General features: G+C 39.3%; 2 protein-coding genes across 3 annotated transcripts in view; both read left to right on the top strand.

Moving 5' to 3' along the window:
• The window catches only part of LOC101587656 (protocadherin alpha-C2), a 195,838-nt gene that overhangs the window by 8,534 nt on the left and 169,832 nt on the right, over positions 1 to 17,472 (top strand). Inside the window, exon 2 of one of the 2 annotated variants that reach the window (XM_012517514.2) lies at positions 1,159 to 1,428. In XM_012517514.2, coding sequence (XP_012372968.1) covers positions 1,159 to 1,428 — 270 coding nt within the window. Of the gene's footprint in view, positions 1 to 1,158; positions 1,429 to 6,750; positions 9,133 to 17,472 lie in introns of those variants that run through there. The other variant, XM_023704030.1, reaches the window with a different exon arrangement.
• Positions 10,171 to 17,472, top strand: part of LOC101575530 (protocadherin alpha-12) — a 67,957-nt gene continuing 60,655 nt past the window's right edge. Inside the window, 8 exon segments of the mRNA XM_004648875.1 lie at positions 10,171 to 10,440; positions 10,443 to 10,672; positions 10,674 to 10,732; positions 10,735 to 10,868; positions 10,984 to 11,141; positions 11,143 to 11,214; positions 11,216 to 11,354; positions 11,356 to 11,731. Of these exon segments, the coding sequence (XP_004648932.1) occupies positions 10,171 to 10,440; positions 10,443 to 10,672; positions 10,674 to 10,732; positions 10,735 to 10,868; positions 10,984 to 11,141; positions 11,143 to 11,214; positions 11,216 to 11,354; positions 11,356 to 11,731 (1,438 nt within the window).

Genomic DNA, 17,472 nt, shown 5'->3' with positions numbered 1-17,472 from the left:
CTGGTGCCGCGCCTGTTCCGGGTGGCGTCCAAGGAGCGCGGGGACCTTCTGGAGGTAAATCTGCAGAATGGCATTTTGTTTGTGAATTCTCGGATCGACCGGGAGGAGCTGTGTGGGCGGAGCGCGGAGTGCAGCATCCACCTGGAGGTGATCGTGGACAGACCGCTGCGGGTTTTCCACGTGGAGGTGGATGTGAAAGACATTAACGACAATCCGCCTGTGTTCCCAGAGACACAAAATAATCTGTTTATTTCTGAAACCAGAGCTCTTGACTCTCGTTTTTCACTAGAGGGCGCTTCGGATGCAGATGTCGGGGCTAACTCTCTTCTGACTTACAGACTGAGCCCCAATGAGTACTTTTCGCTAGAAGTACCAACCTACGACGAGCTGGTAAAACCTTTGGAATTAGTGTTAAAAAAGCCTCTAGACAGAGAAGTTGATTCAGAACTTCTCTTGGTGCTTAAAGCAACTGATGGAGGAAAACCAGAGCTAACAGGCTCAATAGAGTTACTAATTACAGTACTTGATGTAAACGACAATGCCCCGATGTTTGATAGAGCAGTCTATCATGCAAAATTACTGGAAAATGCAAAAAATGGAACGTTGGTGATTAGGCTTAACGCCTCGGATTTGGATGAGGGCTCAAACAGCCACATTCTTTATTCCTTCGCAAATGGTGTCTCCCCTAAGACAGCAACGAGGTTTTGTATAGATTCGGTCAGCGGAGAAATTAAAGTAAGTGGAAAAATAGATTTTGAAGAAAGCAAATTATGGAAGATTCAAGTGGAAGCAGTTGACAAAGGCAATCCTCCAATGTTTGGGCACTGTACAGTCTTGATAGAAGTTTTGGACATCAATGATAATGTCCCACAGCTAGTAATAACGTCATTATCACTTCCTGTTCAAGAGGATTCTCCACTAGGCACCGTTATCGCCCTTATCAGCTTGTTTGACCGTGACTCTGGTGTCAACGGACAGGTGACCTGCTCTGTCATTCCTGATGTCCCCTTCAAGCTGGTGTCCACCTTTAAAAATTACTATTCCCTGGTGTTAGATGGCTCCTTGGACCACGAAAGCATATCTTACTATGAGGTGGTGGTTATCGCGAGAGATAGGGGCTCACCTCCGCAGTGGGCATCAGCCACTGTGTCCGTGGAGGTGGCCGACGTGAACGACAACGCGCCTGTGTTCGCGCAGCCCGAGTACACGGTGTTCGTGAAGGAGAACAACCCGCCGGGCTCCCACATCTTCACTGTGTGTGCGCGCGACGCGGACGCGCAGGAGAACGCGCTGGTGTCCTACTCGCTGGTGGAGCGGCGCGTGGGCGAGCGCGCGCTGTCGAGCTACGTGTCTGTGCACGCGGAGAGCGGCAAGGTGTTCGCGCTGCAGCCGCTGGACCACGAGGAGCTGGAGCTGCTGCAGTTCCAGGTGAGTGCGCGGGACTCTGGAGTGCCTGCCCTGGGGAGCAATGTGACTCTGCAGGTGTTTGTGCTTGATGAGAATGACAATGCGCCCGCGCTGCTGGCGCCTTGGACCCAAGGAACAATGGGTTCAGTAATGGAGCTATTGTCTAGATCAGTGGGCGCGGGCCATGTGGTGGTGAAAGTGCGCGCAGTGGACGCTGACTCTGGCTACAATGCATGGCTGTCCTATGAGTTGCAAGATTCCGTGGGTAGTGCGCGTAGCCCGTTCCGCGTGGGTCTGTACACGGGTGAGATCAGTACGACGCGTGCTCTGGATGATGGTGACGAGCCTAACCACCGCCTGCTGGTGCTGGTGAAAGACCACGGGGAGCCTGCGCTGACGGCCACTGCTACTGTACTGGTTTCTCTGCTGGAGAGCGGCCACGTGCCTAAGGCTTCCTCAAGAGCATCAGTGGCTGCTGCGATACCGGAGGTGACTTTGGTAGATGTCAATGCGTACTTGATCATCGCTCTCTGTGCGGTGTCCAGCCTTTTGGTACTTATGCTATTGCTTTATCCAGCCCTGCGGTGCTTGGCAGGACCCACCGAGGGTTTGAGCGGGCCTGGCAATCCCACGCTTGTCTGCTCAAGCGCTGTGGGCAGCTGGCCATACTCGCAGCAGAGGCGACAGAGGGTGTGCTCTGGGGAGGGCCCAGCCAAGTCGGACCTCATGGCCTTCAGCCCTGGTGTTCCTCCTGGTTCCAGTTCAGGGGATGATGAAGTCCAACAAGAGATTTTTGAGAATGTAAGTAAGTACTCTAATCTTGGGACATATTCCATGCTTGTTATTGCCACGGTCTTAATAGTTCTCTTAGTTTTAATTTTAATTTCATTTCATTTTTGCCCTTCTCTTAATATGGTTTATTTTGAAGCTCACTGACATCTCATTATCTGAATTAAGAAATTTATTTCTGCCAAGATGAAAGATCATGGTGAGAAATGTAAGAAGTGAGCATGGTTCAAACCTATATTTTGCAACAAGTTTGATCTTCCTATTCTTATTCTAAGTGATGCTTTCACTCCTTATTATGTTTATATGTTCAATATACCACACTACTTAATTTTATAATTTAAGGTTAAGCATTGAAACGTTTTTCACTTTCAATAATGTATATATTATCTGTTGTGAGTGGAGCTGAGCATAGATGAGTCACCTTCATTTTATATATTTCTATTTCCTCAGAATCAGTTGCATACTTTTTTGAGGTGATGGTTTAAATACAGTTCTAGCTTTTCCTTTGGTGAGAATTTTATTTTTTCCAACTAATTCACTATTTTCAAGCTAATGTTCTTCGTAGTCTTCAAGTGCTTAGATAGATATTTTTTCTTTATTTCTTAACATGATGTGAATTCTGCTTTATTGCCCCCTTCACTCATTGTTGTTCTCTTCTAGTTTAATTTATTGAACTTTTCTACCTATTAGGAAGATTCACTTAAGCAAAATAATTTTCCTTCTATTCTTAGTACCTGTTGAGAGGCTGTATAAATATATTTTAGGATAGGAATATTCAAACTTCTTTGTGCTTTGAATTTGAGTGACTTCCCATGTGTGTTGTTGGGTGATACCACAGTATTGTCTGTGTCTACCAACCTTCATAGTCTTCAAAATGATATTACTTCAAATAACTTAAATATAAGAGCCATGAAATATCAATATACTTTCATTTGACTATCATGATGTTCATCGTACTTCAACTATATACTCTCTTGATATAAAGATATTTTATTTCAACACTATAGTCATTTGAATTTCCTTTAAAGGAATCCCATAGAACTTGTATTTAGCTGTAATAACGTATCAAATAAAGTGGAAATTAATTTTGTCCTATTGGGACATAATTACAAGTGGGATAAATTTTAATTCTACTAGGTAAGAAAATACATTATGTATAAAGTATTTGCATATGAGAGGAAAACCATGTGATAGATAGGAGAAAGTTAATAGAAATACTGACTACCTGGCAAACTCTAGGTCCTGAGTTCAATCCCTGGTACTGCCAAAAGAAAAAAAGAAAGAACGACTGATGGGCTACTTAAAAAAGAGCAAATATTGGCTCTTGTATAATAAACTATCATATTATGAGTTGTTACACATGACTTGAAGAACATTTGATTACTAGTTCATGTAATCTTTAAAATAATTTGCAAAGCATTATAACATAACTGTTCAAAATTTAAATATATGAGAAGAGAGGATTTTATCTTTATCTTTCTCATCCAGTGTCATTCAACACAGGTAGAATAGAGATGATATACAAAGTATATCTTTCATAATACTGAGCCATTATTAAAACATTAAATGTAGAACTTTCTTCAGTAAAATTTTTCTCTGTTCAAACATAGTTCTGGCTATGAAAATTAAGTTCAAGGTATGCACAAGTGGAAGCTTTTTGTTTTGCTTAAAATTCATATTAATCATAAATTTTGGATAATGCTATAATTAAGATGAGCATAATCAAGAACTTTATGTTCAATGATTTTCTTTACATAGGAGAGTTCATGATTAGCACTACTTGTTTTAATCAATGTCCCACTGAGCTAGGCATTCCATCTTCTACCAGAGAATTAGAGTTGCCTTATAACAGATGAGTTCTTTAGAAGTAACATGAGTAAGAATTGTTCAACACATGAAAAAAATCCAAGTCTTGTTTCTAACACTTTTGCAGAACTCCAAAGTCAGGTACCACATACAAAGATGACCTTATTCTCTCAATTGTGATTAAGGAAGTTTTTTATAAGTATAAGTGATAACAATGGTTTCAGGAATCCTGAACATGGTCACATGCTTGAGAGATGCTTACAACACTGCATACTTTATTAAAAACCTTAAAGATATTGGTATTCTGTGACAATAGTTAGTTGTCTGTAGGTCTTTCTGTATTCAGTCTTTAGTTATATTGTTGTTTGAGAGGTTTATACCAACTGCACATGATTTGGGGCCAAATAGCTGTGTTTACCTGAATAAGTCATAATGGAATAAGGTCAGCAATATTTAGGAAATTTTATAATTTTGTTCATATAGTGGAAGGATAGTGAAGTTTGATTTTGGAAAACTTCTTTGAGATTTGGAAACAGTTTTAAAATTTATTTCTGTGTTGTTACTCTTTTGAGAAATAATGATATTAGACTTACATGGAATACTGGATGATGTGGACTATTAGACATAAAAGTGTACTCTACTATGTTGACTAGCAGGACACACAGGTAGAGTTTAAGTGTAAGAAGCTTGACCTCAGTATTCTTGAAAGTCAGGAATAAAGTTCCTCAGTCTTTATTTTTAAAAAATAAATGTTATCAATATGTTTTGACTTTTTTGTGGTAGTTTACAGGTAGATATGAAGTGTTATGAAAATATTGATAAAAGTATAAAGTTGAGATAAAGCAGGATAACATCTCAAATAAATATAGACTACATGTCTATGTAGTCAAGATCAAGAAAATATTAAAATAGATCTATGGTGGTAATTTTTTCTTATGCCATTACAGTATTTGTAGATTGGAGATGAATGAGGTAAGAAGATTACTTGGTCCCAGATATTGGAGGACAATTGGGTAACACAGCGAACCCTAGTCCCTTGAAAGAAAAAAAAACCCCTGCATATAATAAAACATTTAAGCAAGAGTGATATATATTCTGAGTCATGTTTGTTGTATCAAATTTTCCTTCTAAATATTATGTAGATATGAGAGAAAATATGAAGCTAAAATATAACTTCATGCAATGAAAATTCACAACAACACCTATTATTTCCCACTTTGTATATTGTAAAATTCCACTTCACAGTACTAAAGTTATCTGTCACTTAACTAAATTGCTCACTTACTATGTTTTAAGCATATTGTGAGGCACTTACAGAAGATATTATTAAAAGTCACCTTCCCTATTTGGCCTGAGACCAATTTCATGAATATATTTATTAGATTAAGGAAGCAGTGTTTTTGATTTGCAAATATCAGAACAGTAAAGATTTTTGTGGGCAATTTTATTTCACTGAATAGTAATAATATTAATTGTGTAGTGGTAAAGACTACTGTTGTATCATTGACTTCCATGAAATATCATTTTGATATCCTATAATACTAACCAAGGCAACTTAGGTGAGAAGTCATGTATATCAAATACAAAAATCATATAGCTGAATAGACTTTTTATTTGCAAATTCTATTTTAAACCATCAATTTTGGAAATATATTAGTTATTTTCTTAATTATATTTTTATTGTTCTTGAGTGAATATAATTCACTTATAACAAGAAGACAATGAAAATAATAATAAATAATCAGATCTAGAAAAAAGAGATGTGATATAGCTTATAATAATGTTATACAATATGTTTGGAGGGCAGGATTTTGAATGATTCTTCACAGAGAAATGATGAATGTTTGAGGTGATGACCATATTAATTATCATGATTTGATAATATATAATTGCATCAAAACTTTGACTTACATTCCATAAATCTGTACAAATATAAATTTGGAGCTTTGTATCAATTAAAAATTTTAGCGTGTGAAAAGGCAAATTGACATATATAAGAGCATAGCATACGGAACATGAAAGATGAAGAATTGTTACTAAAGTTCAAATTTGAAAATTTCCTTTGGGGGCATGTAGCTCAGTGGACACAGTGCTTATCTAGCATGGGCAGGACCCTGAGTTCAGAAATTGCTCTGTCCTTGGCACTGAAATGGTTTTTTGTTTGTTTGTTTGTTTGAGTTTCTGAGCAGCCCAAGTAACCAAGGAGACTGGAAGTAAAAAGTTCAAGTTGATAATATATTTATTTGAGAGGCAGTGCCATTAGAAAATGTTTAACTACCTTTTATAAGGCTAAAGGAATGAACTAGTTTTTCCCTTTGAGTAGGTAAGTAAAAGAATCTATAACTATAAATGAAAAATAGAAACAAGAATTCAAATTTGTGAATGAAGATATATATTATATATATTAGATTTTAAGATGAATTAAAATCTGAATATTGCATAAATAAACAGTTGGAAAACATTTTGGGAAAATATAACCTAAAACGTGAAATTGTACAGTGGGTGGATGTAGCGCACAGTACTCACGATTTCAGGCACAAGGTGTCGCTCTTTACTTAGAGGAACCAGTTCAGTCATAGATTGATCTGATCACTGGGGCACACCTCATACAAAGACTCCGTCATGCCGGATGCCACTGTTAGAGGATCCTTTGAAACTTCTCAAAATTCGGCGAGATTTTAACTTGAACGGAAGTATTTGGTCTTGCAAGTGGAAAGAATCTTAATTTGGAAGACAATTTCATATGCAATGCTCGGTTTTCAGAGAAGAGGACTGAACACTCTGCAACTACTGCTCTCATTTCTGCTCCTCGAAACCTGGCAGGCGGGGAGCGGCCAGCTGCACTACTCGGTCCCCGAGGAAGCCAAACACGGCACCTTCGTGGGCCGCATCGCGCAGGACCTGGGGCTGGAGCTGGCGGAGCTGGTGCCGCGCCTGTTCCGGGTGGCGTCCAAGGAGCGCGGGGACCTTCTGGAGGTAAATCTGCAGAATGGCATTTTGTTTGTGAATTCTCGGATCGACCGGGAGGAGCTGTGCGGGCGGAGCGCGGAGTGCAGCATCCACCTGGAGGTGGTCGTGGACAGACCGCTGCGGGTTTTCCACGTGGAGGTGGAGGTGAAGGACATTAATGACAACCCGCCAGTGTTTTCTTTCAAAGAACAGAGACTAATGATTGCTGAATCTAAGCAACTGGACTCGCGTTTTCCGCTAGAGGGAGCTTCTGATGCGGATATAGAAGAGAATGCTGTATTGACCTACAGACTAAGCCAAAACGAATATTTTTTTCTAGAATTACCAGTGAGTAGTAGGTCAACTAAAAGACTGTCACTTGTATTAAAAAAGCCTCTAGACAGAGAAAAAACTCCTGAACTTAAAATGCTATTGACAGCCACAGATGGGGGCAGACCAGAACTTACTGGCACGGTTCAACTGTTTGTCCAAGTCTTAGATACTAATGACAATGATCCAGAGTTTGATCAATTAGAATACAAAGTAAAAGTAGTGGAAAACATTGCTAAAGAAACTCTTGTGATAAAGTTAAATGCCACAGATCAAGATGAAGGCATAAATGGGGAGGTAACGTACTCACTGAAGTCAGTTAAGCCCAATGGGAAACCTTTCTTTACAATAGATGAAAATAATGGAGAACTGAGGGTCAATGGAACTTTAGACTATGAAGAAAGTAAGTTTTATGAAATAGAAGTGCAGGCTACAGATAAGGGGAATCCCCCAATGGCAGGTCATTGTACAGTCTGGATAGAAATCTTAGACATCAACGATAACTCACCAGAAGTGACTGTAACGTCGTTATCTCTCCCAGTACGTGAGGATGCTCAGCCAAGCACTGTCATTGCATTGATTAGTGTATCCGATCTTGACTCTGGGGTCAATGGCCAAGTCACCTGCTCTTTGACTTCTAATGTTCCATTCAAGATTGTGTCAACCTTCAAAAACTATTACTCATTAGTGCTGGACAGCCGTCTGGACCGAGAGAGCTTTTCGAGCTATGATTTGGTAGTGACTGCAAGAGATGGGGGCTCGCCACCTCTGTGGGCCTCAGCCACCGTGTTGGTGGAGGTGGAGGATGTGAACGATAACGCGCCAGTGTTCGCGCAGCCTGAGTACACGGTGTTCGTGAAGGAGAACAACCCGCCGGGCTCCCACATCTTCACGGTGTGCGCGCGCGACGCGGACGCGCAGGAGAACTCGCTGGTGTCCTACTCGCTGGTGGAGCGGCGCGTGGGCGAGCGCGCGCTGTCGAGCTACGTGTCTGTGCACGCGGAGAGCGGCAAGGTGTTCGCGCTGCAGCCGCTGGACCACGAGGAGCTGGAGCTGCTGCAGTTCCAGGTGAGTGCGCGGGACTCTGGTGTGCCTGCCCTGGGGAGCAATGTGACTCTGCAGGTGTTTGTGCTGGATGAAAATGATAATGCGCCCATGTTGCTGGGACCGCAGATGGGTGGTGTGTTGAGCGAGATGTTGTCCCGTTCAGTGGGCGCTGGCCACGTGGTGACGAAGGTGCGTGCAGTGGACGCAGACTCTGGCTACAACGCGTGGCTGTCTTATGAGCTGCAGGCTTCTCCGGGTAGTGTACGCAGCCCGTTCCGCGTGGGATTGTACTCAGGCGAGATCAGCACGACCCGTGCCCTGGATGAGATGGATGCACCGCGCCAGCGCCTGTTCGTGTTGGTGAAGGACCATGGAGAGCCAGCACTGACGACCACCGCCACCTTGCTGGTGTCGCTGGTCGAGAGTGGTCAGACTCCAAAATCGTCGTTGCGGTTGCCTGCAGGGGACACAAGCCCGGAAGCCACACTAATTGACGTGAACGTATACCTGATCATCGCCATTTGTGCGGTGTCCAGTCTATTGGTGCTCACGCTGCTACTCTACACGGTGCTGCGCTGCTCGGCTTTACGTACTGAGGGCTCATGCGGGCCTGGGAAGCCCACGCTGGTGTGCTCCAGCGCGGTGGGGAGCCTGTCGTACTCGCAGCAGAGGGGGCCGAGGGTGTGCTCGGGGGAGGGTCTACCCAAGATGGACCTCATGGCTTTCAGTCCCAGTCTTCCTCCTGGTCTGGATAAAGAAAATGAGAGGGAAAACCAGGATCCAGGATCAAATCACCCTGGGCAGGTGAGTTTTCCACAGATTTCACCTGTTCTAGGAGTCTGGGTGAAACTTTTTATAACCTAGTTTTTAAACTATGAATTAGGAGCGTGTGGGGGACATGTATGCGCACACATTGCTGCTGGAGATTGATCCCAGGTGCTATTTGAGACATGGTCTCACTAAATATGTTATTTGTAAATATTCTGTATTTTAAATATTTTGAATAACAGTGTCAGTTAGTAGAATGTGACATTGTGCATTACCCTGTCTTTAATCATATGAATACTCAGGTGTCTCATTTTTTTAAAAAAAAATTAGGTTTCTTTAACTGATCAATAGTCTATTCCAAGGTATGATTATAAATGTTAAAAGAAATGATTTATAAGAATGACTTATTTCTCAACTAGAAGTAATCATTTTCATTGAACTACCATTAATATGATGATGAGAATCTTTCTCTTAAAGTCTCAAAACAATATGAATATAAACCTATATGAGAGCGGGTTTGATGCATTCTATGCTTGATATTCTCCATGATAACTAGAGTAACTTCTATCATTTCTTATTTCAAAGATTATATAATGGTAAACTTTGAAGCAGAATATATTTTCAGATACAAAATAAGAAAAGCATTTTGTTGCTCATTTATATTAGCTGAATAAGCTTTTTTAGTCTATCCAAAAATTGACATTTTTATTTCACTGAGTCAACAAGGAATTTTGTAATAGCTAAAGAAACTTTTGTGAATGATCCCTCAAAATGGAACAGAACTTAGAGTGACCCAAGAAATGGCTAATCCAAAAAAATCCCTCAGGGTCTTTTCTGTATTTACATAATCAGTTACAGGATGTTCCTATACAATGAAAAAGTGAAAAAGGAAAAATGTGACTCCGTACTCAGATTACAACCATTCATAAAATAAGATTGCATTCATTTTACTGCAATGTTGCCCCAAAACTACTGAAGGTACACCCACAGACTGATCATAAAAGGTTCCACGGCAGTTTCCCATGAAACTGATAGTTTCCACCTCAGAGGACCTCACGATTGGCATTAGTGTTTATGTGGAGAAGAGACCTTGAATACAGGCTGCGCTTAATCGTCCTCCTTACAGCCACGGTAGCTGGGAGTGACCATCTTCACTACTCGGTCCCTGAGAAAGCCAAACACGGCACCTTCGTGGGCCGCATTGCGCAGGACCTCGGGTTGGAACTGGAGGAGCTGGTGCCGCGCCTGTTCCGGGTGGCGTCCAAGGAGCGCGGGGACCTTCTGGAGGTAAATCTGCAGAATGGTATTTTGTTTGTGTATTCTCGGATCGACCGGCTCTTGCCAGTCCTCCGCTGTGTGGGCAGAGCGCGGAGTGCAGTATCCACCTGGAAGTGATCGTGGACAGACCGCTGCGGGTTTTCCACGTGGAGGTGGAGGTGAAGGACATTAACTACAACCCGCCTGTGTACAGAGAAATGGAACAAAACGCACTTATTTTAAAATCTAAGCCGCTGGGCACTAGCTTTCCTCTAGAGGGCGCTTCTGGTGCAGATACTGGCATAAATTCTGGCCTGTCTGTTAGGACTAAAGAAGTATTTTGCACTTAAAAACTCAACAAAAAAGAAACGCATATTGCCTGTATTCTTCTGAAGTCATTGAGTAGGCTGGAATAATCAGAACTGAATGTATTGATGATGGTCATCGATAGCATTAAAATGGAGCTAACAGGATCTGCTCAGATTCTTATAACCATCCTGGATGTAAAGGACAGCACCCTAGAATTTCTTTTCCTTTTTCCTTTTTTTTTTCTGGAACCAGGGATTGAACTCAGGCCCTTGCACTTGCCAGGAAAGCGCTTATTCCACTGGGCCATCTCCCTGGCCACAAGGCATAGAATTTCATAAAGCTGTTTATGAAGTAATATTGTTTGAAAATGTTCCAAACTTCACGACAATAATTCAACTCTGTGCTTCTGAGTTAGATGAAGGCTTGAATAAAGAAATTTTCTATGGAATGAAAATAATTTTGCCCATAAGTGAGAAATGTGTTTTCAGTAAATCTAGACAAAAGTGAAATGAGAATTCATGTAGAACTAGATTTTGAACAGAATAATGCTTATGATTCAAGTTAATGACATTGATAAATGGAATTCTTCTATGCTTGGTCAATGTATAGACCAGATGGAAATTCTGGAGCTGAATGATAATGTCCTTGAGGCAATGGTCATTTTGCTATAACTCCTTGTACTAAAGGATGCTAAAGGATGACATCCTCAATGTACTGATCAATGTGACTGACTGTGACCGTTGTGTAACTGGATAAATGGCCTGCTCCTTGACACTCCATGTTCCCATCAATCTGGTTTTCACCTTCAAGAATTAGTATTCGCTGGTGTGGGAGAGTGCCCTGAACTGTGAGGGTGTGCCTGGCTAGAAGGAGGTGGTGATGACTGTGCATGATGGATGTTCACCTCTGCCATGGGCCTTGGCCACCATGTCCGTGGAAGTAGATGACTTGTAGGACAAGGCACTGGTGTTTGTGCAGCCCAAGTATATCATGCTCATGGAGAACAACCAGATGGGCTCCTACAACTTTTCTGTTCTTCTCCCCTCTTGGGCCCCAGGAGCTGAGGATTCAAAGAGCAAGCTGATGTCAAGGTCAGTTGGTCATACTAGCAACAAGGTTATCAGAAGGTGTGCTCTGGGAAAGACCTATCCCATGGCCTTCAAACCCAGTCTTTTGTGAGCTGAGAGGTTTGCTTAAATTCTTCTAGTAATTGACATTATTTAAGGGTATTTGTTTCTCTTAGTTACTTGCTTTTTGATTATAATTGTGTCATGTTAGTTCTCTTTGTAATATTCACAATCATATCCTTTAGAACCACTCTTAGAGCTTAATCTTTCTTAGTCATTTTGAATTTTATCTATTATCCAACATTAATGAGTTAGGTAGACATAATGGAGATCACAGACCACAATTTAAAATTCTCTTTTTTTTCTTGTTATCTATGAATGATTGGCATTGAAAAATAGTATTGCCTTAAAGCAGTCTAGATATTTATTAACTCTTAAATTAAAAAATTGTTCATAATTTCAGTTTAGGCAAATTACAAGGATGTCTCAAAGTGTATCCAGAAAACTTTAACTAGGTTCCTTGTTTTTTATTGCTGAGGCTATTAAAATAGCCTCCTTTGTTATCATTTTCATTTCATCATAATCTAGATATAAAAAGATTATGTTCCAAGTATTATAATAATAATAATAAAAATAACATTTTTATTCTAAGATGAGCAATTTGCCATTTATCATGTGAAATATCCTTTCAAGTGGTACTAATGATTGTACTATTTGTAGACAAAATATAATAAAATCATTTATTAATTTAAGATATTTACTGTCACCTAAATTGAGGTGTATATTCCAATTGATATTACAATTCAGAATTTACTATAATTTATTTTATTTTATTTTTTTAAAATTTACTTATTTATTTATGTGTGTGTGTGTGGCCAGCTCAGCCCACCAGGGGGCGGGGCTGGCTGGCATGTGGTGCTGGGGGATTGAACTGCGGTCCCCGTGCCTTGCTAAGCTTGTTCTAAGTAGGTGCTCTAGACCACTGAACCATCTCACCAGCCCCAATTTATTTTACTTTTTTGATTGGTATATATCATAATACTACACGTTATAATTAATGGATATTTGGTTTTGCAGTGCGGGACATTGATTCAGGGCCTTACACATTCTGTGCAAATGTTGTACCACTGAGCCACATCCCCAGCCCTAATTGCATTTTTTATTCAATAAAATATAAGAATATATGATTTTTTCATTGTGTTAGGGATTGAAACCAGGGCCTCTGGCATGCTAAATCAGTACTCTACCACTTAGCTATATACCCAGCTCAAGATTACTAGTTGATTTCTATTTCCAGGCACTGTTCTGATTATGCTTTTTTCCTTTTTCTTTTTTTCTTTTTGCCATACTGGGGGTTGAAACTTTTTTCTTTTATAATAAATGACCCATTTGGAAAATTTACAACAATTATTATTCTTAATTTATGGGCAAGAAATTAGAAATTTAAACTATAGAAATAGTAAAAAGTGGACTTAAACCTAGTTTTGGAGAATCTCAAACTGTTATGTTATGTTATTGCTTTGTTCCAGGTGAATTTTGTAAAATATGCAAAATCTTGTAACTCTCTTTAAAAAAATTTGGAGACTTCTCTTTGATTAGGAAATAGAACCTTATATCCCTCTTCTAGACATAGGATGCCTTCAATTTGTGGTTGTTTTTCTACTGTCATACATATCTTTACTTCTGGACATGAAACATTTTTTAATAAGTTTATGCTAGTAAAATGAATACTAGAACAGTTACATCTAAGAAATGGAGTAAGCTCAAGAGGTTAGCCAATGTTTTACTTGAGTCAGTATAGATAATTTCAATAGGAAAATATTGTAGATAAAGAGATAAGTAGGAGGAAATGTGCCAAGTTTTCTCTGGTGAATGTATGCTCTAAGGATTAGAGCAGAAGGGATTCTTTGGCAAGAAAGCTAGGAGAAGGATCTTTTATAGCAATCGAGGCATCAAGTGATGGAGACTTACATTATGGGAGCAGAAATGGATTGTAGTATTCACATACAAGAGGTATTAGCCATGAAAAGGTAGCCAGATGATGACTGGTTGAATGCAAACAACAAGAGAAAGATGAAAGTGGAAGATGACACTCACTCCTTTACTTTGGTCACCTGGAAGAACAAGCTTGCCCTAGGCAAGGTGCAGAACATCACTGAAGCAACAGTTTGCACTGGTTGGAAGTTAATATTTGAGAAAATGTTTCACTTGAGGATCTAGGAGAATACTAGTGTTACCAGAAATTTGGGTCTGCAGCTTAGGAAATTAAAGAATGGATTCTGGAATAATTTCATGAGACAAAAAGTTTAAATCAAAAAATGATAAAATCACCAAGAGAGATGTAAAAATAAGAAATAATGAGTTTGAAAAATTTAGGTGTGTAGTTGTGTTAGTTTTTGGAACTGATGGAACAAATGACCCTAACTGGGTGTTGTAAGACAACAAATATTTATTCTCTCCTGATTGTGGAGGTCATAAATCCAAAGTCAAGATATTACTAGGGTTCTACTACTTGTTTAGCCTCAATATAGAATCTGTTTTCTGCTTCTTTCAGTTTCTGGTGGCTATTTACATTCCTTGGCTTGTGGTTATACTTCTCCAATCTATGGCCATATCATTTTATCTCCTCCACTGTCTTCTCTGTATGCTTATTTTTAAAGGGTACATGTACTTGCATTTAAAGTCTACTAGATATTCCAGGATAAACTCCTCTCAAGATATTTAATTTATTCATAACATTTGCCTTATAACATAATATTGAGAGGTTCCAAGTCTTATACTGTGGATATATTTTTTGAGGAACCACTGTTCAAACAACTTCAGTAAACTTAAAATCATCAGAAGGTTAGATAATGGGTAGCTGAAATAAAAAACAAATGCAATATAAGTAAATTTGTACAACTTTTAGTAAATTTTAGAAGTTATAAGTGAAGAGAAGATAGTAAACAGAATAGCTATATCTATAACTGAACATATTATATCTGTGCAAAGAGACGTTTGAGATGTTCTATACAGATACTTGAGTATTTTTGCTGTTTGATGGAGAAATGTACTAAAGATAAGGGAGACAATACAAGAATCAAAACACAGATGAAAGATATAAAGTAGAATGAAAAATAACTTTTCTGGAGCATCGAGTTGACCTTAAATGTAGAGGTAGTTTTCTTTTTGACTAGTCAGGAATGCAAGTTAGAAAATATAAAGGAAAATGTTGACACAAGAAGTAAGCAATTGACTTCATGTTTTGTGACTTTTTCCTCTGTGGGAAAAGCATCTGAAAGTCAGCTGGTGGAAATGAGGTGGAGAGTTTGAGAAGAGGGGAAAAAGAATATGCAAAAATTTCTGTAGGCAAGAGGGAAGAATTTATGAATTCATTTGAAGGTCTAGTTTAGATAAGTGTATGAGTATACATGTAGAGAATACGACCATTATGGTTAAGTAACTGTATTATCAAGAAGAATAGAGAAAAATTAGGTTAGTTGTGTGTTGGAAGCTTAAATAACTGTTAATTGTGTGTTGGAAGGTTAAGTAACTGTACTGTCAAGAAGAATAGAGAAAATTAGTTAGTAGTGTGCTGAAAGCTAATGAGTATCTTAGAGTAGTAAGATAAATGAGTGATCTAGGGTGTCAGTCAAGGCACATTTTAAGTAGTCAAAGAGTTTAGTAATGAAGTAATAGACCATAATAGGAACTGATAGAGAAGAAACATTAAAAAGAATCAGGCCTATTCCCATTATAAGAGTAAGCTACATTAGTAGAAGTAGTGGAGCATGACAGAATGGTAGAATAGGCAAGAGGATACTTAATATACTACATAAATTTCAAAAAGGAGCAAAGGTACAGAAATGAACCCAAGTGTTTTCTATAGAGTTGTTCACAGAATAGGCATGACAGTATACTTTTTTTTATTTTTCAACAAATAATACACTGCATATATTCTTCTTAGTGGTTAATTGCTGTACAAGATGCGGACTTGTGATCCTATTTACAAACACCATTGGAACAAATCATTCTATTCATTAACAGAATGTAACTATATATCTATCCCAACCACTTTGAATACACAGATACAAAATGGACATTCATCTGTATACCTCATTTTTTCTAAGTTCCGTTATTGAATATTATAGGTGTGTAAACTCAGCAAAATATTCTAAAAGAGTCCAGTAGCCCATATTAGCATTGGGTCTTCTGTTTAACTGGCAATGTCAGAAATTATTGACCTGAGTCCCCCACAGCTCAACTTAACAGCATGGCTTTATTTCTTATAATTTCGTCTTCATACTTTTCTGCTGGATGGTTAAGACCAAGGTAAAGCAGGACCTATGCAACAAGAGTTGTAGTTTTTTGGTCTGAGAAGGTCAGTGAAATGCCCTCAGGATTTGTCCTGAGATCCTGTACCTCAGATTGTAGAACCTTTATCAGTGCAGCCATGTGGATATGACAGTATACTTTTATTGTTAATTTAACCTGGAACTTTGTGACTTGGTAGTGATAGCAATAAATAAAAATTCCCTCTTCTTTTGCTTACTAACGATGTGTTAACAGTTTTTCTAGTTCATCTTACATACTTGGAATATCAGAATCAATAGTAAGGTTTTCCTTAATGATGATGAAGTAAAAAATACAGAGAAAAGACATTTAACTTATTGGTAGAAGTTCTAATTCTATTAAGTGCACAAGATTTTAGTTCTTGGCATGTTTTCTGCAATAGAACTCTAAACTTGAAAGCCATGCAATTGACTGTATTCCTTACAAATACAAATATTTTATCCATACTTCATATTCAGAGGAATTTATGGGTATTGTGTATTTATTTAAAATATGGCATGCCCTTACCAATATCTTCCACCTTCACCTGCTTTATTCTTATGTGATTGTTGTTTGCTGTTTACAGTTAATGGCTGTTGTTTAATAAAGTCTTTAAAAATACTACTAGGAAGGACATTACCACAAGAGCTTATATGGTTATGAGAACCAATATACCCTTCTTTTAAAAATCTGCATGCGAATTTTACACATGTAAAAATAAATTTGAAGAACAATGGAACAAACTGTCAAATAACATCAAGTGATCATCAGAACACAGCTATTTACCATTTCTTAGAAGGTGAATATTTAGCCCCAGTTACACTTTTGCAGTGGAAAGTCAAGAAATGTAAAGAAAAAAGAGATCAAAGGAAAATATGTTGACTGAATCATTCTTACACTTACACATTTATGCGCATGGTGTCGTTCTTCACTGAGAACGTTTTTGCCAAGAAAGCCACCATTTCTTCTTCCTCTAGAAAATTTGCCAGGTCATACAAAATCCGTTTTGATTTTTACTGCATTAGGAAGCCTTAAAATTGGTCCTTGAGAGCAAGTTTAAGGTAAGACATCCAATATTTTGTAGACATCTGAAGATTTTGCATGTACCATGCTGTTTACCTGGAAAGAAGGCACAGGAGCCAGATCTCTGTTGCTCTCGATTCTGCTCCTCGCAGCCTGGGAGGCAGGGAGCGGCCAGCTGCACTACTCGGTCCCCGAGGAAGCCAAACACGGCACCTTCGTGGGCCGCATCGCGCAGGACCTGGGGTTGGAGCTGGCGGAGCTGGTGCCGCGCCTGTTCCGGGTGGCTTCCAAGGAGCGCAGGGACCTTCTGGAGGTAAATCTGCAGAATGGTATTTTGTTTGTGAATTCTCGGATCGACCGGGAGGAGCTGTGCGGGCGGAGCGCGGAGTGCAGCATCCACCTGGAGGTG

Source organism: Octodon degus, unplaced genomic scaffold, assembly GCF_000260255.1.
Source record: "Octodon degus isolate 3935 unplaced genomic scaffold, OctDeg1.0 scaffold00185, whole genome shotgun sequence".
Taxonomy (NCBI): Eukaryota; Metazoa; Chordata; class Mammalia; order Rodentia; family Octodontidae; genus Octodon; species Octodon degus.
This window is presented reverse-complemented; position numbering and strand designations above follow the sequence as displayed.